Genomic DNA, 23,460 nt, shown 5'->3' with positions numbered 1-23,460 from the left:
TACCTGTTGATTGCATTTCTGAGAGACATGAAGAAACTGTCTTTGAAGAATTCAAAGGGAAAAGATTGTCATTGCTCTTGGACGAGATTAAGTTACAATGATTCAGCCTGTAAGAAGACTGGAGTTTGTGAGTGCTGATGGCTTGTGAACAAAAGGAAGCTGATATATGCAGAGTGGAATCATCAGCAAACGAGTGGGTAGGTTGGGATGATGAGCAGAAGTGGTCATTGATGTAACGAAAAAATAGAATGGGAGAGAGGAATGGGGAACTCGGGAGTTAATTGAAAGAGTCAGATGATGAGCCATCAAATACAGCACAGACAGATCTAAAAGAAGAGAGCCATGAACATAGCAGGCCATATGATGGCAACTTCTTTGGTGAATAGTGCCATATTCTGTCAAAGGTTTTGGAGATATGCAAAGCAATAACAGATGATTCACTAAAGTGTTGAAGAGCACAGTTTCAGAGGTGTATAATAGAGGTAACAAGATCTCTGATGGTAAGGCAATGCTGAAATGCATACAAAAAATCACAGATTAGGCAAGAATTTGTGGATAATTTGAGTGTTAAATTTTTAATATAGTAAGCTAATAAAATGTTCCCCCCTTTTCCCTTCTATTTTGTCTGCTTCCCTTCTCCTCTCTTGAAGGTATTTTATCATAAAATCATACAGCACAGAAGGAGGGCATCCGGCTCCTAGAGCCTGTCCCGGCTCTCTGAAAGCTGTCTAATTCATCCCACTCCCCCACTCTTTCCCCATGGCCCTGCAAATTTTTCTTCTTATGTGTATATCCAATTCCCTTTTGAAAGTTACTATTGAATCTGCTTCCACCACCTTAATCTTCCCTGCTCTAAGGAGAACAACCCCAGGTTCTCTAGTCTCTCCATGTAACTGAAGTCTTTCATCCCTAGTACCATTCTAGTAAATCTCCCCTTCACCCTCTCCAAAGCCTTGACATCCTTTCTAAAGTGTGGTCCAAGAATTGGTCACAGTACTCTAGCTGAGGTCTAACTGGATTTATAAAGGTTTACCAGAACTTCCTTGCTTTTGTACTGTATGCCTCTATTTAGAAAGCCATGAATCCCACATGCTTTTTTAACAGCTGTATCAACTTGCCTGCCACCTTCAAAGGTTTGGATATGTGAACCCCCCCCCCCCCCCTCCCTGGTCTCTCTATTCCTGCACTCCCTTTAAAATGTTACCATTCAGTTTATATTGCCTCTGCTCATTTTTCCTTCCAAACTGCATCACTTCACACTTCTCTGCATTAAATCTCATCTGCCATGTGTCTGCCCATTTCACCAGTCTGTTTATGTCCTCCTGAAGTCTGCTACTATCCTCCTCACTGTTTACTACATTTCCACTGTGTTTCAATAGGTGTCAATTACACTCCAGTGAGCCCAGACACGGTGTCATTGGATTTGTGTGTCGTGGGGCTTCACAGTGGAGCCTGATCCTATTCTCATCCAACATCTGTACATGTGCACATCCAGTTAGATTGGGTTCAGGAGCTGCCAGCTGATTTCCCTTCTCTAATGGGGGGGGGGGGTCTTGTTTTAGTATCCCCACTGCCAACTTAGTTGAGGATTTAAGCTATTCTCTAAGGCTTAGGTTATATGCTGCTTTGATCAGCTAAGACACAATGTTGTTCTTTCTTAATGTTAAAATTTTACTAGGCAGTGAGCTGCTTAACTATGCATGCACAGAGGTCTGCCTTTCTTGAATTCAAGTGCAGCGTAAGCAGTTGGTGGTACTCAGTGCTGTACTCTCAGCACTCTCAAAGTCCTACTGGTGTAAAACTGTAGATGGAGCTTAACTGCTGTAATACTGGTTGTTCTTGTAATGATAATTTTCATCCCTTTTCTCTCTCCTCTCCTGAACGCACTGGGGGTGAAACTTGCCTTGGGAGGTACTGCAAAATGGGCGACAACGACTCAGCGGCCCGTTTTACATTCCACCCAATTTTCTTTTCCATATAGTCTGTTTTGTGCTTGCTGATCTCAGCAAGGGTAACAGCAAGGTGGTACTGTTGGCTTCAGTGTCCCTGGACTAGGGAGGAGAAAGTTAGCTAAGTTCCACTCTTGACCACTATCCAGTGACTCTTGTTGGAAAGCGCATGTATATGGACATTGGGTGAGGGTTCGAGTGGACTCAGCTGTGATGCTGATGATTGAGTAGCACAGACAACACTCCCTGTCTTGGCTCGTGCAGGAAAAACGGCCACTGAAAGAAATAAAGAAATAACTTGCAGTTATATAGTGCCTTTCATGATGAGGTCGTCCCAAAGCACTTCACAGCCAATTGAGTATTTTTAAAGTGCAGTCACTGTTATAATGTAGGACATCACGCACATAGCAAGGTCCCACAAACAGCAATGAGATAAATGACCAGATAATCTGTATTAGTGACGTTGTTTGTGGAATAAATATTGGCCAATACACAGGAAAAACTCCCCGTCTCTTCTTCAAATAGTGCCATGGGATTTTTTATGTCCATCTGAGAGGGCAGACAGGGCCTCGGTTTAATGTGTCATCTGAAAGACGACACCTCCAACAGTGCAGCACTTCTTCAATACTGCATTGAAGGTAATGGTGTGTACTTGGTGTTTGTGGAACCGTACCCCATTACAAGACAGCGCTTTCAGGACAAGAGAGAAGAAAAAAAGCTATTTTTGTAGAATTGTCTTAGATGTAAACAAAAAACACATAGGGAGAAAAATTGAACATCGTTGCAGCCATTTGTTGGGTGATAAATCAATGTTGGGGGGACGATTTTCGGGACCGATCATGCCCGATCTCCCCCAGAATTGCAGCGGTTGCCAAATTGGATGCTGGAGACTTCCAGATGTGCAGGCCGCGCGTCTGAAACACGTGTTAGGCGCTTTGCATATGCAAATTGGGTCCTAATGCTATTTGTAAGACCCCGATACAAAATTGGTCATCAAATGGGTGCACCTTGCACGCGCTGTCGAGTTGTTCTAGGTCTTCAACGGCCTAACCAGCTGTTCTTAAAGGGACTGCTGAAGGCCGCCCACAAAAAGATAAGATAAACTATTTAATTTCTGTGGAGCCAGGAGGAACAGGAGTGCTCCTCCTGGCTCCACAAAAATACCGTGGGCCATTGTTGACCCGGGCTCGTCACCCTCCGTTTTATATTCTGTCCCCCAGCAACCCCCCACCCCCACAAGGACCTACCCGCATTGGATCCGGGCAAAGCTTCCTAAGGCCCTGACTGGCGAGCTGCTTCAGGACGCCAACTGCCATTCGCAGCTCAATGGTTTCATGCAGATGAGGCCCGTGGCTCAAGTTTGATCGGGCCTCAGGCCGACATCTTTGGCATGTGTTCAGATCGCGCTGCCCATTTCACGCTGGAAACTGAAGCAAGTTGAATTTTGCTCTCTTAATCTTTTAAAGGGTGGTCTCTATTCAATTGAAAATGATTGTTACATTAATCACCAACTAATTTATGTACTAGTTAGTTAAAATAATTTGCATACAAACATTTTGGTGATATGTTAGGTCAAATAATAATATAGATATAACGTTAGATGGCAATCTTAAAAATTATCTGCTGGAACTCCTTACAGTAACGTTATATTCCACAATGGCCAAAATCGGCTTTGTAAAATTCTAATTCAACAAGCTAGGGTAGGAAATCTGCGCAATTGCATCTAAATATAGAATCAACATTAGTATTAAATATCAACATTCACTTTAGATAAGTTACTACTCATTACTCAATATAAATAATACAATCTTACATGAAAATTTCCAACATGATTTCAGTTTGCTGCATATGCCACACGCAGAAGTCCCTGTCTATGAAGCCCAAACAGACAAATTATATAAATTTTACCTGCGTGCTGAATTTGGAAGGTATATGATTATGGACATTCTGTGTCATGCTTACCATTGAGACAGATTTCACTTCAAACCATCTCAGAATTCCAGGTAATTTGTATGCTGTCACATACGTGGTCCTTTCAATCCACATATTCTATGGAAACAGTTTCAAGCAATTAGCCTAGCTTTGGAAAAATAAAACCACTGAGAATCACACACTGGCCCATTTTAATCAATTCTCCACAAAACTATTCTCAACAGTACAGTTCAAAAAATATATTTGATTCCTGTTTCACATTATTCATGTTGTATGGGTGCAAAAGAACTGAAGCATCTTCGTAATTGTGTCAGTTTCTTTAGTGTCAAGTTTGTTGGAGTTACAAGTTTGACTTTCAATTAGTCTCTACCCTCTCCCATCATCATACACTAGCACATCAGGTAGTGCAGACATTTATAAGTAAGCAAAAAACTGCCATTCACCCTGATTAAAAATCTGGGGTGAACAAATTTTCTTAACTCCTGAAAATTTAAACTATCAAAAAACTAAGGAAATAATGGATAAGTGAGATTGTAATACAACCCAATAATCCAATTGAGGGGCTTAGATCATAAAAGATGAGAGAAGCTTGAGTGATTAGAAACACAAATATAAATTATTGCCTGCAATCTTTTGTCATTCATCCAGTATGTCTTTAGAAAAAAATTATTTAAAAAAAAATCTATCACCATTGGGTGATGATGCAATCTAATGAAGAACCACACAGATGATTATAGTGGTATGGAAAATTTTCTGAGATTTCACAGAAAATTAGGTTCTTTTAGATAGTGAATTAGAATGAAATTCTTCAAACAGCAAAATAATTCTCCTCACTTAGCTGTGAAATGTACATTGTACTGAAAAACACACTTTGAAAAATTAGCATTGCTGTGGTTTAACTATATTGCACTGTAGCTATAGAACATATTTGCACAATATTGTTTTCTTTTAATTCCAACCAATTTTGTCTTTTCCATACATCTTTTTTAAAAAAAAATCCTCACTTTTTTTTTAGATGTCACATGGAATGTGGGAAGTTTCCTGACCAGATCAGAAATTAGCTTAATCAGAGTAAGCAAAGGGTATATGAAGCTGCATTAGGATGGAATATTGTGATTAGCAGGATGCCTCAGGGATCACTGCTTGGGCCATTATTGTTTACATCATACATAAATGGTCTTATCGAAGTTTTCAAGATTCTGAAAGGTGAATCATATAAATTGTTTGACATAATCACAAACTCTATAAAAGCAGGGGGCACAAATTCAAGCTTAGAGGGAAGGTGAACAGACTTATAAAAATTTCACTACTTCAAGAGATGACAGTGAAACAGATTGCTTAATGATTGAGGGTTTAGAGAACAGTACGTTCTTTTTTTGATCTTTGGGACAAGCTAAATAGATCACAATGGTCTTTTCCAGCCCTGTCCATCCCACGGTTCTTTCCTTTTATTAATGTTACTATTAATTTGGAGTCCACTGCATTGGATTACCAATTAATAATAACATTAATAAAAAGGAGTGATAGCTACGAGCTTATTCAATTTATGCCCACCACTACCTTATAAGAAATTACTGGCAAATGCAATTCAAATTACTACAAATGTACAATTAAAAAAGTATAATATATTACAGCGAACTCATTGTCTGGGTCTTTCTCTCCTTTCCTAATTGGTCTTGAATACTGGAACCGTTGCACTTCATTCACTGTGTAAAAACTGTAAAAGAAAAATCGCACAACATGTTAGCAATAAACAATTATAAATAAGATTTTAAAAAATGACCAAAGCTAAACATATTGAATCCTTTGACAAAGACTTTTAGACCAGTCCCATGACAGACAAAGAATCTAAACTATGTTTATAAGAGGTACAGGTTACTAAATACAATTGCATTTTTGAAAAAGATATTTAACATTCATGACCCCCGACATTAAAATGTGCTAGAATAGATATACAAATAGAACTGTCAACCATAATTTAACCCTTGTTGTGCAATTTATTCGTATAAACAAACTGCTTAGGAATGTAAAATATAGTTGCGAAAAACTATAAGGCGGTCACTTTACTGATGGCGAGGGCCTGGTTATAGATGATATCACAAACCAAACAGTATCTAAACCCAGAAATGAGATTACAGCCTTCAAATCACTTCCATACACACACAGAAGTTGCTGGCGCATTCTTTTCTAAACTATTTGCAATCTTTTTATTTTGTTAGGATCTGACAAGACAATGACAGACATGCACATTCCATACTGTTGGAAGAGACAAGAATTCAACACTGAAACATCAACAATTGTAACAATCGCTTCAAGTTTTTTAAAGTGATAATTCATAATACTAATAGACCCTGAAATTATGCTGTGGATACTAATGTACTGATACTTAATACTTCATCTGATATTCAATTTTTTGCTATTTTAGCAAAGTAGTTAGTCTGTTCAAAATAAATGGATTAATGCCTCCGATAAAGAGTGGAAAGAAGAATTTCAGGCTCAGTTAAGTGTATATATGCTAGTATCTCAGAGTAATATCCGGCTTTAAAAGATGTATCTTAGTAATACTGGTAAATTTCATCAAAATAACTGATGTGCTGAGTTTCTGATTAGCCCATGCTAACTATGTGGTATAAGTCATGTGCTCAGCATCGACCAATCAAATCTCAGAAAAGTATGAGGGGAAAAAAGACCATGAAAGTTTGATCCCAAACTAGCCTTGTCTTCAAATATTATTTTCCTGCTGGTAACTGTAATCACTACCCAATTCGAAGCTCATGATTCAATTAAATACTTACCCAACCAACTTGACCCATCAGCCTCCCTCGTTTTCAACCTGACTCTGCAGTTAGCCATCTCAAAAGCTATGAACAATGCCACAGCAGGCCTTCTGGTCTGTTTATAAACTTTTGTAGGTATTTGAAAAATATCAATTTTTTTTATATTGTCCGTTTGCCCAAGAAAATCAATGGTTTGTGATATCATTCTGTGACTAGTTAAAGTATGATTCCCATTTCCATTGCTATTGTCCTCCACATGCATGAGCTACAGTAGAATATTCCAGTCTGAGATAGGCTGGGAGGCGGGTAGGGTGCAATTTGCATTTGCTGCACTGGCTGAGTGCTGATCTTACTGGAACTTCTGTAATTACCAGTGAGTTCCTGGTGTAAATATCACCAGCCAACGGGAGCCATTTGGGGTGGGACTTCCTGTGCTGCTGCTGGATTTAAAGTCCTGCAGCACCACTTTAAAGAGGAGGATATTTCTGTTCGAGAAGAACTTTGCAACTGAATTAATTTTACGTTTTTCAATGGAGGAGAAAGATGGGAGTGCAGCACATGCCCCAAAGTTCAGTGAAGCTTCTGTGGAGATGTCACTGACGCAAGTGAAACTAAGTAGGGTGGCCATCACGGACAGTCCAGGGCACAAACTGACCAAGAGAGCATTACAAAATGCAGGATGTGACAGAGCATGTGAATGCTGATGGCAATACTCATGTGTCAGTCTGAAAAAAGTTTAGGGTCCTCCCCAGTTAGTCATGGTAGAACTGCACACCACTATCTTATAAGAAGTAGCTGTGTAAAGTAGGCATTGCACATCATAGCCTTTAGTCCCTACTAGACTATCTTATAGTATTTTAAATTATTACCACGCGTGCACATTAAGCAGCAGGGAACACCTTGCAGCAGAACCTAGTACTTGTAGCTCTTCTTTCATTCATATCCTTGTAGAGATTCACCCTAAACAACTTTGTTCATCTCAACGTGGTTGCAAATTGCACGTAGATGTAAACACACCCACTAAGGATTGTAATATGGCATTGGGCTCCAGTGTGAAATGGGCTCTCTCCTCTTCTTTTAATTGACTTAGGGATTGTATAGAGTCATGATATAGGGCTTCACTGATCTCATTGGTACCATCAGGTCTGCTGTCACACCAATCAGTGTGCATAGTGAAGTTGTGCCCAGCAGCAGGGGCACAGCTGGAATGGGCACAAATATCACCATATTGGGACTCTCCTACCGACGCCAGAAAATAGGCATGGATGGGCAGCCTTTGCAGTGGGCAGTAAGCAGGCCATCCAAGAACCCTGTTCACAAAGGATAAAGGGCACAGAGGTAAAAGGGCACCTCAATCCCAAGAGGCACTTCTCTTGGCAGTGCATCTGTTTGTGTACCGACTGGTTTTGCGAGTGATTGAGAACTTGTTTATATAGGCGGACAGCAATTACATTGCTTAGGTGGAGCAAACCAATAGAATGAGTATGACAGGGAGGTTAATAAGGTCTGGTTGGAAAATACCAGGTAGCGCGTTCCCTGCACATGGCGCCAGATTTTTCACCACCACTTGCTTGTGCTGCAAGTGCATGATAGTGGAAAATCTCCCCTACAGTACCCTGTCCAATCATTCATTCCCTATAATTCTCATTCTTGGGGTATAGGAGTATTTTCTTTTATATGTGCTTCACATACTTGGTATGAATGTGTATCATTGGAGTGGAATCTGTCACAGGCTGAATAAAAAAGACTTTCTCTGCAATTAAGAGAACCCCATGCAGCATGTCAAGTCAGAGTGGTAGTTAATAATTGATCCAAATTCTCTCAGTCTAGTGGGTGTCACTGACTGGGAAGGATCCGTGATGGCCTTTGCAAATCTTGAAGACAGGTGCAGGCTGAGTCAACTGGGAGAACGTCTGCCTAAGGCAGAGCAGAACCGATCAACCAATACTGATAGGAATGTATTCCTATCACAACATCAGTAATGATGACTTAGAAATTGAAAACTATGCATTACTCAGAAAAAATGTGATCAATTTTACAGGAACTTGGTAATAAAGATCGGCTATGAAAATACACAAATGCAAGTATAAATCACAAAATGGTCCAGAAGAACTTATCCCATGTACAGAAACAATAGGGGAAATTGCTGCTGATGAAAGAAGAAAAGAGCAGAGGTGTGGTTTAGAAAAAGGCTGTTTTATATATGGTGGGAGTGGGGAAGACCACTTGATTAAGCTGGCTAGAATATCGCAAACATTTAAAGAACCACGAGTCTATCTCCATTGTTGTGTTCAGTTGAATTGCGATTAGAGGGTGGGGGATAATTGGACCAGGGCACATAGGCGTAATTCAATGCCTATTTTAAAGTCATACATTCATCCTTATTTTTATATTTCCGTTATAAATTTCCACGTCCACATTTAGAATAGAAACTGCATATGTAAACTTACACCCTCTGCTCCACTCCCCCCATTTCACTTCCTCTCCTCCTTTATCTTCCCTCCAATGCCCTAGGGAAGTAATGAATGGTATGTTCCTCAAGAAATATCTGGGTCAGCAGGGACTAGGAAATGTTTTTTATTAGGGGAGATGGTGTTCAGTGTGGATAGGGCCAATGGTGGAAAATCTGATCAGTGTGGGGAGGCCATGTGCTCATTATTGAAGGGTTCCAATGGTGGGAATGCTGCTCAGTGGGTGGGAGGAAGGGGTGTCTGTGATGGATGGACTACTCAGTTGGGCAAGGTGGAACTGTTCGGCATTATGTGGGGCTGGGATTTCAGTGATGGATGAGGTGCTCAGTGTGGGTGAGGTCCCGGAGTGGAAGGACTGCTCAGTGAGTGTGGTGATGTGTGAGGTGGTTCACCATGAAATAACTGCTGCTCAGCAGGGAGAGGGAGCCAGTGTGGAACTGTTGCTGAAGAAGCTGGTCGATAGGGAGCAGGGGGAAGGAGTGAAAAAGTTTCTTAATGAAGGGTTTTCCTTTGAGGTTAATGCTGATCATTTGGGGGGAATAGATTGGGGAAAATCTGGTATGTTTGGTGGGAGTGGAAATGCTATATTTGGTTACATTGGGGGCTGTGTGGGTAAGGAAGGGATCAGCTCAGATCTGTGGTTATACCGATGCCAATTGATGAAAGGCACAGTGAAAATTGCAGTGGGCCATGCACAGGACAGCACTGTGCAGATTGTGAAAGGAAAGGGCTCCATTACAGATTGATTTTCAGTATTCCATTGCAGAATATTAAGATGATGAAATATAGAAACTTTTTTGCTGGGATGGGGCCTGCACCAGGGAAGGGTTAGGTCTCAGGTCAGCTGAGGAAGCGATGTGGTCATCGGAAGGAGGAGCAATGTGACTGAGAGTACTTATATTTTTAAATTAAAAACAGTAATTAAGAAACAATGATATTAAAAATTTCCTGTTAGAATAAAAATATTAAGTTCAAAATACAATAATTTAAAAGTTAAAAACTTTATGGAACAGATAAATACTTACCTTCTGGAAATTCAGAAGAAAAATCAAGATGGCAGCCGAGCTGGCACAGACAGCTCAGAACAATGGCATTATGAAATTATATACAGACAAGTATTGCAGATAGAAAGGAAAAATAAGCAACATGCATACTTCACAAATGGTGTTAAGGATGCCATCTTAGTCGACATATCCAGGCAATGCAGAGCAGCAATCAAAAAAGCCAATACAATGTTAACCTACAAAGCCAAAACAATAGACTACAAAACAAAAACAGAAAATGCTGGAAACACTCAGCAGTCAGGCAGTACCAGTAGAAAGAACAGATAAGTTCACCTTTTGGGTATGGATCCTTCATCAAAACTAGTTAGCTCATCTATTCTCTCCACAGATGATGACTAACCTGCAGAGGGTTTCCAGAATTTTCTGTTTTAGTTCCAAATATCTAACATCTGCAGTTCTTTTGCATTTTTACAGTAGAATACACGTCAGAAAATGTAGTAATCAAACTGTACAGTGCTCTAGTCAGACCGCATCTTGAGTAATCTGCCCAGTTCTGGTTGCCAAGAAACAAGTGAATCATTCAAGTGCTGGAGGTAGTGCAGAGAAGAGCTACAAAGTTGATCCCCAGTGGCAGGGGTCTGAATTTTGAGCAAATGCTGGAGAGACGTGGGCTTTTCACCCTGGAAAGAAAGCATCTGGGAAATTATCCTCTATCATATACTATATGATAGCAAATGGTATGGAAAAGGTCAATTCAAAATACTGCTTCAAATTGAACTGTGATAGTAGGACAAGGGGACATAGGTTCAAAGTAAAAGGTAACATTAGGACCAATGTCAACAGGTTCTTCATGCAGAGATTGATAAACACATGTGATGAACTTCTGGGCAGAATAGTAGAGGCAAAAACTCTGACAATATTTAAGAAACAATATAGATGCAGCAAGGGGGAGGGAGTTGTGTTGAAGGGTTGTTCTGGATGGATGAATTATGATGGGCCAAATGGCTTTTCTCATCTGTAAGGATCTTGTGATCTACATAAGCAAAGTAGCATGGAGGAAACTTTACCTCAATATTTGTTCTGAGACAGTCTTGTTCTTGAACTTTGGTGGTAGCTCACGTATGGTTTGTGCTGTGAAACACTGAATATCTACAAGGGTTTGTTAAAGAGTTTTAGGCATCAATGGAGATAAGTGGTACTTGGAAATGAGGTTCAGCAGCTTGATTCACATGCTTTCACACATATTTCAATTTTGAACTGAAATGCTTATCTAAACTTGCATATTTCTCACCACCCACATCCTTCTAACCCCTTCCAATCGACTGCCTTCTAGGTTCGCTCCTGGATAAAACTCTCCCTCAAGTCACTTACAACTGCACTTTCAAGCTCCCAACTGCCTACCCTTTGGTCTTCCATTCACCACAATACTTCTGCAGCTGTCTATCGGCTCAACCACTTCCACACCTCCATCTTTGATTCCCTTGTCCCCAATAAAACCCTTACTCTCTGCAATTCTGATCATTTTCCTGATATGGCTCCTATTTTTGCTCCATCAAGTTCAAAGGGTACAGACTTGAGTGTATCTGGCGTACAACTGGTTTAGCCATCAGATTTGGCTGGACCATTTCAAGTGCTATCGAGTTTCACTTGCCTATGCCAAAACCACCCACTACTCCAGGATCATCTTTCTGCACTATCCAACTGTCCCCTTAAACCCCTCCCTTTTTGCCCCTTCCACCCTCTACTTCAGCAACAACTGCGAGGCGCTCATGGAATTCTTTGTCACTAAGATTGAAACCATGTGATCAGCTGCCTCTGCTACCATCCCCTTCCTCTTTCTCACCAAGCCAGACCTCCCCCCAGGCTCTCCCCTGCCCTAGTCCTGATCGCACGTCCTTTTCTAGTGTCTCTCCTATCTTACTTATCAAATTGTAGCCAAAGCATCTCTAGCAATGGCTTCTCTTCCTACCCTGGAGCCATTACCTCTGGAGTCTGCCAAGGATCTATATTCTTCCTCATTTTCATGTTGCACTTGATGATATCATCCAAAAACATGGGATCAGGTTCCACATGTATGCTGGCGACTCCCAACTCTACCTTACCACCGCCTGTCTTGATCTCTCTACTGCTTTTGTGTTGTCTGATTGCTTCAGACATCCAGTCTTGGAAGTGCCACAGTTTCCTCCAGTTAAACACTGGGAAGAATGATGGCATTGTCTTCGGCCCCCACCACAAACTTTGTACCCTTGCCACTGATTCCATGCCTCTCTGGCTACTGTCTCAGGTCAAAAAAGGCTGTTTGCAACCTTGGCATCATTCAACCCTGAGCTGCACTTCTGACCCTATATCCTCTTCATCGCGAAGATTGCCTACTTCCACACTTGTAACATCACCTGCCTCTGCCCCGCCTCAGCTCATCTGCTGCTGAAACTCCGATCCATGCATTTGTCATCTCCAGATTCGACTATTCCAATGCTCTCGTGGCCGGCCTTCCATCCTCCACGCTCTGTAAACTTCAGCTCATCCAAAACTCTATCTAAATCCTATTCCACACCATATCCTGCTCACCCATCATTTTTACATTGCCTCCCACTCCTCCAATTTAAGATTCTCAGCCTCATATTTAAATTCCTTCGTGGCCTTGCCCTCACTACCTCTGTATCTCCTCCAGCCCTATAGCCCGTCCACCAGAACTCTCCCTTCCTTGGACTTTGTCCTTGTGCATCCCTCCCTCCCTCCCTTCGTCCCACTATTAGCGGTCATGCTTCAGCCATCTAGCCATGGTCTGGAATTCCCTTTATCTTCCTCTCCTCCTTAAAACCCACATCTAATCAAGCTTTTGGTCGCCCTTCCTAAGATCTCCTTCTTTGGCCACCATCCATTTTTGGTTGATTACACCTCTGTGAAGTGCTTTGGGACATTTTTCAATGTTAAAGGCTCTATGTAAATGCAAGTTGTTGTTGCTGTTTCACTTTAAAATGTTACAATTCCAAAGTAATCACCTAATTATACTTGAGAATGCAGTTTTTACCCTTTTCATTACAGCTCCTTTACTAAAGTATATGAAGACTTCATTGCAGTATTTAAAACTAAGAATAACATTAAACACAGAATTATTAATAGGTATTTACTCACGTTGGAAAAATACACAAGTAATCTAACTGTGTAATGAGCCACGCTTAGTTAATAATGTCCTAGTTAAGGATCCCCTTGGAATGAGTAACCATAACATGGTTACATTCCATATCCAATTAGAGGGTGAGAAGGTTGGTTCTCAAACAAGCGTACTGAGCTTGAATAAAAGAGACTATGATGGTATGAGAGCGGAATTGATTAAAGTGGACTGGGAAAATAGATTAAAGGGTAAGACGGTACATGAACAGTGGTGTTCATTTAAGGAGTTATTTTACAACTTTCAAAAAATATATATTCCACTGAGGAAAAAAGGGTGTAAAAGAAATGACAGCCATCCGTGGCTAAGTAAAGAAATTAAGGACAGTATCCAACTAAAAACAAGGACATATATGGTAGCCAAACTTAGTGGGAGGATAGAAGATTGGGAAGTCTTCAAAAGACAGCAAAAAGTAACTAAAGGATTGATTAAGAAAGGGAAGATAGATTATGAAAATAAATTAGCAAAAAATATAAAAACAGATAGCAAGAATTTCTATAGTTATATAAAAAGAAAAAGGGTGGCTAAGGCAAACGTAGGTCCCTTAGAGGATGAGACCGGGAAATTAATGGTGGGAAACATGGAGATGGCAAAAATGAACAAATATTTTGTTTCAGTCTTTACGGTAGAGGACACTAAGAATATCCCAACACTGGACAAACAGGGGTCTCTAGGGCGGGGAGGAGCTAAATACAATTAAAATCACTAAGGAATTGGTACTCAGTAAATTAATGGGACTCAAGGCGGATAAATCCCCTGGACCTGATGGCTTACATCCTAGGGTCTTGAGGGAAGTGGCAGTAGGGATTGCGGATGCTTTGGTAATAATTTTCCAAAATTCTCTGGACTCGGCAAAGGTCCCGGCAGATTGGAAAACTGCAAATGTAACACCCTTATTTAAAAAGGGTAGGAGGCAGAAGGCTGGAAATTATAGACCAGTTAGCCTAACATCTGTGGTGGGTAAAATTTTGGAGTCTATTATTAAGGAGACAGTAGCGGAACATTTGGATAAACATAATTTAATAGGACAAAGTCAGCATGGCTTTACGAAGGGGAAGTCATGTCTGACAAATTTGCTTGAGTTCTTTGAGGACATAACGTACAGGGTGGATAAAGGGGAACCAGTGGACGTAGTGTATTTGGACTTCCAGAAGGCATTCGACAAGGTGCCACATAAAAGATTATTGCTCAAGATAAAGAATCACTGGATTGGGGGTAATATTATGGCATGGGTGGAGGATTGGTTATCTAACAGGAAGCAGAGAGTTGGGATAAATGGTTCATTCTCGGACTGGCAACCAGTGGCCAGTGGTGTTCCGCAGGGGTCGGTGCTGGGTCCCCAACTCTTTACAATCTATATTAATGATTTGGAGGAGGGGACCGAGTGTAACATATCAAAGTTTGCAGATGACACAAAGATGGGAGGGAAAGTAGAGAGTGAGGAGGACATAAAAAACCTACAAGGGGATATAGACAGGCTGGGTGAGTGGGCGGAGATTTGGCAGATGCAATACAATATTGGAAAATGTGAGGTTATGCACTTTGGCAGGAAAAATCAGAGAGCAAGTTATTATCTCAATGGCAAGAGACTGGAAAGTACTGCAGTACAAAGGGATCTGGGGGTCCTAGTGCAAGAAAATCAAAAAGTTAGTATGCAGGTGATCAAGAAGGCCAACGGAATGTTGGCGTTTATTGCTTGGGGGATAGAGTATAAAAACAGGGAGGTATTGCTGCAGTCATATAAGGTATTGGTGAGACCGCACCTGGAATACTGCATACAGTTTTGGTCTCCATACTTAAGAAAAGACATACTTGCTCTCGAGGCAGTACAAAGAAGGTTCACTCGGTTAATCCCGGGGATGAGGGGGCGGACATATGAGGAGAGGTTGAGTAGATTGGGACTCTACTCATTGGAGTTCAGAAGAATGAGAGGCGATCTTATTGAAACATATAAGATTGTGAAGGGGCTTGATCGGGTGGATGCGGTAAGGATGTTCCCAAGGATGGGTGAAACTAGAACTAGGGGGCATAATCTTAGAATAAGGGGCTGCTCCTTCAAAACTGAGATGAGGGGAAACTTCTTCACTCAGAGGGTGGTAGGTCTGTGGAATTTGCTGCCCCAGGAAGCTGTGGAAGCTACATCATTGAATAAATTTAAAACAGAAATAGACACTTTCCTAGAAGTAAAGGGAATTAGGGGTTACGGGGAGCGGGCAGGAAATTGGACATGAATTTAGATTTGAGGTTAGGATCAGATCAGCCATGATCTTATTGAATGGCGGAGCAGGCTCGAAAGGCCGATTGGCCTACTCCTGCTCTTATTTCTTATGTTCTTATATGTACTGTAAAAACAGTAATTAAATCATAAACTCCCGTAGACAAATATAGGTGCTGATACTTCACCATGTATCAAAAAAGAGGTTCACTTGTACCATTGTTAATGTGCATTACTCTAAATAAATTATCTTGTACATGATTTATATGAGGAAGAAATGGTCTATTTATGGAACATGGTTTCGGAATAAACATGCCCTAAAATCTTCTCTATCCCGGCACGGACTCGATGGGTCGTATGGCCTCCTTCTGTGCTGTAACCTTTTTATGATTCTATCTCCAGGCAATTAGACTGTGACCACAAAATATAATTGTACCAGAGCTCCTACTAGATTATAAACATTGTGAACCAGATTTGAAGCGATATATCAAATAGTCATCTTTCAGTACAAAGAAAACTGAAATAACCAATAAAATTCTAACTTTTTTTTTAATCGAAGCAACTTTTTGACATTTAATCTAACCGAAAACCCTTCCTGACACGAATTTGCTTTAAGCAAGATTAAGGAGAGTTTTAACCAGGAAAAAATGCAAAACATTGAACAAGTTGTTATATTCTGATATTTGTAGAAGCCATATTTGAACATGATGCAGTGTTGTCACCGGGATTTCAGTAAAGCATAATTGGCACGTGAAGATTTCATTTAAACTGCAATAACCACCCAGCTGTACAATTATAGATTCTGTCCCTTTAAATTTGGGTTGTGTCTGGAGAGAGTATTTTGAGTTATTTAAAAATTAGGGTGAAGTGCTGTTGGCTATAATGACATTATTGGTAGTGGTACTGGTGGAAGCGGTTTAAGCTTATAAATTAAATGTGATGCACAAGAAGCATATTGGTTCCAATACATAGAATAAATGCAGTGATAATACTACATAAACACTACTAGCATGTACGCTCACATTTTCTTTCTTTATACGTATTTTTAAAAATTGAAGCGATGTTTTGTTCAGGAAAGTAACCCTTCCCCTCCAAAAAATACACATGCCAGCACATTTTAAGGATACACTGTCCAGAAGAATGTTTAATGTCATCACTTGGAGGAGATGTTGTCTTCATTTTTTCTGCATTGGGAAAAATAGTGAATAGTCTTGCTTCAAAGTCTTCACGTCGCTCATACTCTTTTCCTCTGTAAATGAACATCTTGTTCTAGAAAAAATATTTTTAAACATAAAAATTATGGAGCTCTGTAACTAATCAGAACAGCTAACTCTTCTGCAGGCTCACTGACTCTTCTGCAGATTCACTGTACAGTACAGATGGAGAAGATAGTGAAATCTATCACTAACTAATCTTTGTCAAGGCATATTACCATTTCATAGCAATCTTTTGCTCTGTAGTGACGCGAATATTAGTTGTTATTTTTTCCACAATTTTCAAATTGGCATGAACTCAAAAGGAGTCACCAGTTTCCATCTATCCTGGCCACTCCACACCTCCAAAGTTGTGCTCTGGCCTCCTCTATTCTTCTCCCTTTAATCCATATATTCAAGAGTCACCCTTTTGTCCTGTTCAAAGTCTGTCAACTTCTCTGTGTTTTTGTCCACCCTTTCCCATCTGCAAGTTCCCCAACCTATCAATGTCTATGAAATTCCTTCTTCAAAGTTTTGGTCTCATTTCCATTCCTTCCATTTCTCCATCTCATATCATGTGTCTACCTCTGTTCCATCCCATTCATTCTCACACAAGTTTCTTTAGGCAAGAGTACCCAGCTACTGATGTCAGGATTTAGCACTGCCACCCGTCCCTTATTATCTCCAACAGAAAACGATGGGAATGCTACTGGAAAGAGGATCTTGCACCTTACTAGCACTCTTCTAGAGGGCACCACTGATATATGATAATTGGCAAATAAAAGTGGAGAACATATTACATATTTCATAGTGTTGCAGAATTTTACTTTATTGGTCTATATAGCTTTTATTTAAGTAGCAACAATTTAATTTTCATCAAGATATTATTAACTTATTTTTCAACAAAAAAAATCAGTCTAGCAGTGCTCGGTTTAAAAGAATTAGGGATCCATTTTCAACTGTTAGCCAACCATTTCTCGCCTGAAAAATGGGCAGCCAGCATTTAAAAAGTCAAGGGCCATCTCAGCTACCCATTAACGCCTAAGGTCCGCCTGAAGCAATTTTTAAGGAGGTCTGTAAATGGACGAGCATCCCACCCGCCTGAAACAGGTGAGAGGGTGCTTAAATATGCAAATTGTTATCCCACGCTACTGTAGAACCCCCAATTGCAATTTTCAGGTACAAAGGGGCAGAGTGTGCGCCGTGCAACAGCGCTCTTCAAAGGAACTGCTCAGGCCGTTCACAAAACGGCCCAGGAAACTCTTCTTCTTCTTGGCCTCACAAAAATCTCCGGCTTGATGCTGGCCCATTTGAGGCCACCCCTGGGATGCCCCCCCTCGCCCTCCCTTCCTCACCCCCCTCCCCAAGGTCCAACCTGTCCACCGGTTCAGAGTGGGAGCCGGCCAATTTCCCACCCTCCCCGATCTGGCGAGCTGCAGCTGGATACCTGCTTGGCGTCCACAGCTCGCCGGAGGCATGCTAATGAGGCCAATGCCTCAAAGTGGCTTGTGCCTCACGCTGGCACGAACGGGCAGGTAGAGCAGCCGCTCCGCCGACCTCATGCCCGTTTCGGGCATTACTTTTAAACTTGCCTCCCAATAGATTTTTCTTTTGTTGTATATTGAAAATGTGGCAGTCTGGACCCAAAAATCAGACCAAATATATTTTATTAAAATAAAAAGCATCTAATGTCAAAATATAACAGTATATACAAATGCAAATTTTTGGTCATTCTTACAAATGTTTGTATACTTTTCCTGTTAAGTGTTCAGAAACTAAAAGAGGAAACTTAAAATTTCTAACTGTCAAAATGACAAGTGAATTATATTCTCCCAGTGTGATGACAAATACAATTTGTAAGTGCAGGTTGAATGAAAGGGAAAGAATATTCTTTTTGTTTTCAATTAAAAATTCAGGAAAAATTTGAATCCGTTTTAACCTTCACACAATGAGAATTCTGGCTGTTCAAAGGACTGCAGCACTTGTATCGATTTGATTTACTCTGGTTCACTTAAGAATCAGTGTAAAGGACAATTCAATAGATTGACAGTGTACAACCGCAAGACATTTTAAACTTGGAGTTTCAAAAGCCATGGTAGAAAGTGCATTGCAGACATTTTTGTGAAATGTTGTTTGAATAAGTTGCACTGATAATATGTAATATTTTCCATGGAAGCCAACAACATTAGACAAGTTCCAATAGAAACTTTCACATTATGTCCATAGGACAACTATAATTGAGTGTGAACATACATTTTAGCTTCACTTGTAATGTCTAAATTGAACAGAGATTTCATATTGGACTACATGGTAAGTACTAACTTGATTACGATTATCTTTACTGAAAGCAATTAAATTTGGAGGAAATATATTTATTGCAGTAAAATCACACATATAATAGCTATTTGAATTCACGGGAGAAAAGGTGTGTTGGAATAAACCAGATTATAATATTGCATTGGGAGAACGCCTCAACTTTTCTTTCAAGTACTATAATATGAATGGGATAACAATATTGTTGACAACTTGAATTCTTTTGGTTGTACTATAAAATTATCGACAAAATCTAGTCCAAAACTAGAAATGTGAGCAACACTCAAATGTTTCTTCATTGTACACAAAGTGCTGAGACAGATGGCAGCTAAGGGAATTGGATGGTACAAGGAGTTAATTGCTTTAACTGCCTTAGAGCTGGTTCAGAGAAGGTTCACTTGACTCATTCCTGGGATTAGGGGGTTATCTTATGAGGATAGATTGGACAAGTTGGGCCTGTATACATTGGAGTTTAGAAGAATGAGAGGTGATCTTATTGAAACATATAAGATCCTGAGGGGACTTGAAGGGGTAGATGCTGAGAGGATGTTTCCCCTTGTGGGAGGGACTAGAACTAGGGGCCACAGTTTAAAAATATAGGGTCTCCCATTTAAGAAGGAGATGAAGGGAAATGTTTTCTCTCAGAGGGTCGTGAGTCTGTGGAACTCCCTTCCCCAAAGAGTGGTGGAGGCAGGGTCATTGAATATTTTTAAGGCTGAGTTAGATAGATTCCTGATTAACAAGGGAGTCAAAGGTTATAGTAGGTAGATGGGAAAGTATGGTTGAGGTCACAATCAGATCAGCCATGATCTTATCAAATGGCAGAGCAGGCTCAAGGGACCGAATGGCCTGCTCCTGCTCTTAATTCTTATGTTCATATGTAGTTGCTGCGGAGTCATTTCACGTCGGAAAGCGGGGTTCAAATAAAGCCCAGACTGATGACATAGCAGTCTGTTTTCTCTGCTAGCTGTAAGGGTCATATCTAAAATAGGTTTAGGCAATCTCAACTCAGCTCCTAGTATGAAATTGGACACAAGTTATCACAAATTGATCCATGTTTTTCTTTTTTATTAAAAAAAAATGGTGGTGCCTCATTTTCATCATGATTTCCAACCTAACAACATTCTGTGAACATGCAGTTTTGAAAATACAATTTCATTAGCAGTAAATAAAAAAAAGCTGTCAACAAGAATACTTTGTAAGCGGCCAATGAGTCATTTAACCAGGATGAACGTTGAAATGTTTGTTAACGCAGCTGCCGAGTGTGCAATATTTGTGTAAAATAGCTCAATGATAGTTGTGATTACCCTAATTTATTCTCCAAGCAGTGCACTAATTGATAACATCTTTAATGGAATGTCATGATCAGATTTTTGATGGGGAGGATGGCCCACAAATATGTAAGGGGGACAGAAAACATAGCAAAATGTCACTCAAAATGTGAATGCAGGGTCAACTATGCAGGGAACCAATCGGGAAGTCCAGAGGAATTTGCACAACTTAAAGAGGAACACAAAGATAAGACATGAATATTGATTGTAAAGTAGCAGCATAGGACATAAATAGACATGAAGGAAAGCAGTAGTTACAGATATTAAAAAAAAGTGAACACATGAAGGTGAGTCCCCAAATGGGCAATCTCACAAAGAAAGATCATAAGGGTGGCTGGAGGTAGAACTGGAAAAATTGCACTGACACTTTAGGGGTTGCTCCACTGAAGTTGACATTCAAGCTGCTTTACTCTGCACTTCTGAGTTTGACGTAGTTTCCTCTTAGAAGCGGACCGAATTCTAATACTGCAGTATGAAACTGTAAAAATACTGGTACATATTTTTTTGAAAGTTATATAACACAACTACAAAGCACAAGTTGCCCAGAGTTATTTTGTCTTAAACTTCAAGAAGGAGAAACCAGTAAGAACAATCAATGATCTTTCAGAATTTGAAAGAATGAGATTACCTTGTGGTTAATAAACTTTGAGTACGTACTAAAGATGTCAAGCTTTTCTCCTGACGCTCTCGGCTACATTTTCCCATTGCTGTTCATCAATATAACTAACAGTGACTATACATATGCCACTGTGAACACGCTCTCTGAGAGAAAACATTAAATATCTCCTCTGCCGTCAGCTGCGGTCTTGGAGTTGATCCAAGCAGAGTGTTTCTGGAACAGATTAGACTCAGTATCTGACATATTTTCATTCCCCTGAAGATACTCTATGAGTTTCCTATTTCAATGACTATCTCTGGACCTTCAATACCACTGCATACACACCGACAGTAAGCATTTGTTACAATCAGTCAATGTTTTGGGACACTTTCCATGTTTACAGACAAAAATCAGCACAGACTGGGCTTCTAATGCACTGCTCTGGAACTCATACCCAAACCTGTTATTGGTGCTGCAGCGATTCCCTCTGCTAAATACTGTGGGCAGGAATTCCTAATCTAATGATGGGGTAGGAGCTCTGAATTGGCACTGGGGAGGAGGAAGTTGGGGATGGTGCTTTAGGGAGGTGGGAGGAAAGATGAGAAAAGCCAGAAGCAGTGCTTTGGGGGAGGGGGGGAACTGTAGAGAAGATGCCTTCAGCACTATTGTCATTAAGAATAGCTTTGAATTCCCTATTCCTTATTACGCAATATTGTTAAAGAAGAAAATTCATACCAACTTTGTCCCAGCAATAGATTATTTGCTACTGGCAAAAATAAGTTTTAAAATACAAAAAAAAATTATTCCCAAATGGCAGAGTATAAGTTTCCATTACATTAAGTTGTGGAATAATAAGGGGACAAACGCTCGGGCTCAAATAGTAAAAGGTTATTTTAGTACTGATATGAGGACGTTCTTCTTCTGCAGAGAGTGATCAACTTGTGTGTAAAAGAACATCCAGATAGAGTAATGGAGGTGGAAATTCTGGAATCATTTAAGAAACAATGGGGGGGTTTTCAGGTTCATTCTGCATGGGTGAACAAAGATGGGCCAAATGCCCTTCCTCATCTGTGAGTATTTTGTGAAATTAAGTAACTGTCCCTTCCTTTTTATATGAAAAAAATTGGGATGCCCATATTCATTAGATTCCAAAATACTGAAAAATGCATCTAATAGACAATTAAAAATCAATTTTTTTTTGGAGGGGTCATGCCCTCAAATAAATCACCCGAGAAAATAAGTCTTTTGCCTTCAACTCTTCCATCCCTCCTCTTGGCTTAAATTAAACTATAGTAGAATAAGGGGATACAGGATCAAGTTACTAAAAGGTACTTTAGGACTTCATGTACATATGCTTTTTTTCCTTCCATTACGTGTAAAGGAATGTTGGGTTTACCTAAAACTCAGGTTACTAGACCACGTCTCCCTCCATTTTTAAGGGAAAATTTCCGAGTGCCCTCGCCAATGGTGAGACCTAGCATGCAGTGGAAGACCTACTGGAAAACAGTGATCTTGCTTTTCAGACAAGCTGCCTGCTGCATGGGAGACCCTACAGATGATGTGGTGGCTCAGATAATTTCACCCTTGGTGTAATTACTTGTTTTCACATGTCATAGGCTTATAGTCTGGGCTGTTTTTTTACTCATCAGCTTTTGCTAGTTTTCTAGGTTGGCATCTTTGCACTAACTCACAAGTAACGCTGCAGAGCATTCATTAATTCAGACACATAAGTAAGTTAAGGGATAAATGGGAAAAGGGCACTGAAGCTTACATAAGAGCATGTTTTACAATGTTTGAATAAGATACTTTATATAGAACTGATCATATAAAATTATTTTGAGGACCCTTTCTCACTGTGACAGAGAAACTAATGTCCAGTTTGAAAACTTTGCCGTAACTTTGTAAGATCAGTTTAAGCTAAAAGTATAGCATTATATACCATTTAATCAGCATCATTGGTTGTACTAATGATGAAGTAAGGTGAGAGGAGGCTTGTATAGAACATAAACAGTGGCCTAGACCTAATGGACCAAATTGACTGTTTCTGTGCTGTAAAATTCTATGTAATTCTACGTACTAACCTATGTAAATTACAGAAAATGATGAACATGTTAGTTTAGATTTTCTGTATTTGTTAGATCAACATTTTTCAAAATTAAGGGATATTGGGCTGAACAAATAACAAGTAACATATTATACAAATAGTAAAATGAAAATCTTTAAATTGTGAATAAAATTTAATTTTTGTTTAAACTATGATTTACAAATATTCAACCCATACACAGTATAAATTTTACAAAATTGATTTTTGCTTAACATAAGATTTATAAATGAGACACAAAATTATTTAAGAAAAAAATGACATTTGGCCCTTCAAAATTTACATTCATTTCAATGGGATGAACTATTGCTGGCTCTCCAATAGAGAAATTATATATATATATAAATAAAAAAAGTGTAATTTTCATCAAATATTTTTTTTAAAATTGAAAAGCAGCCCATTAA

General features: G+C 39.8%; 1 protein-coding gene across 3 annotated transcripts in view; it reads right to left on the bottom strand.

The window, feature by feature from the left end:
• The window catches only part of dock1 (dedicator of cytokinesis 1), a 472,808-nt gene that overhangs the window by 48,148 nt on the left and 401,200 nt on the right, over nucleotides 1–23,460 (bottom strand). For all 3 annotated transcript variants that reach the window (XM_068002361.1, XM_068002362.1, XM_068002363.1), the window contains 4 exons: nucleotides 16,648–16,789; nucleotides 11,201–11,282; nucleotides 5,514–5,598; nucleotides 3,912–3,998 (listed from right to left, as the gene is read on the bottom strand). In XM_068002361.1, coding sequence (XP_067858462.1) covers nucleotides 3,912–3,998; nucleotides 5,514–5,598; nucleotides 11,201–11,282; nucleotides 16,648–16,789 — 396 coding nt within the window. The remainder of the gene's footprint in view (nucleotides 1–3,911; nucleotides 3,999–5,513; nucleotides 5,599–11,200; nucleotides 11,283–16,647; nucleotides 16,790–23,460) is intronic.

Source organism: Heptranchias perlo, chromosome 21, assembly GCF_035084215.1.
Source record: "Heptranchias perlo isolate sHepPer1 chromosome 21, sHepPer1.hap1, whole genome shotgun sequence".
NCBI classification, from domain to species: Eukaryota; Metazoa; Chordata; class Chondrichthyes; order Hexanchiformes; family Hexanchidae; genus Heptranchias; species Heptranchias perlo.
Note: the sequence above shows the minus strand (reverse complement) of the source record. Positions and strands in the feature narration are given on the sequence as shown.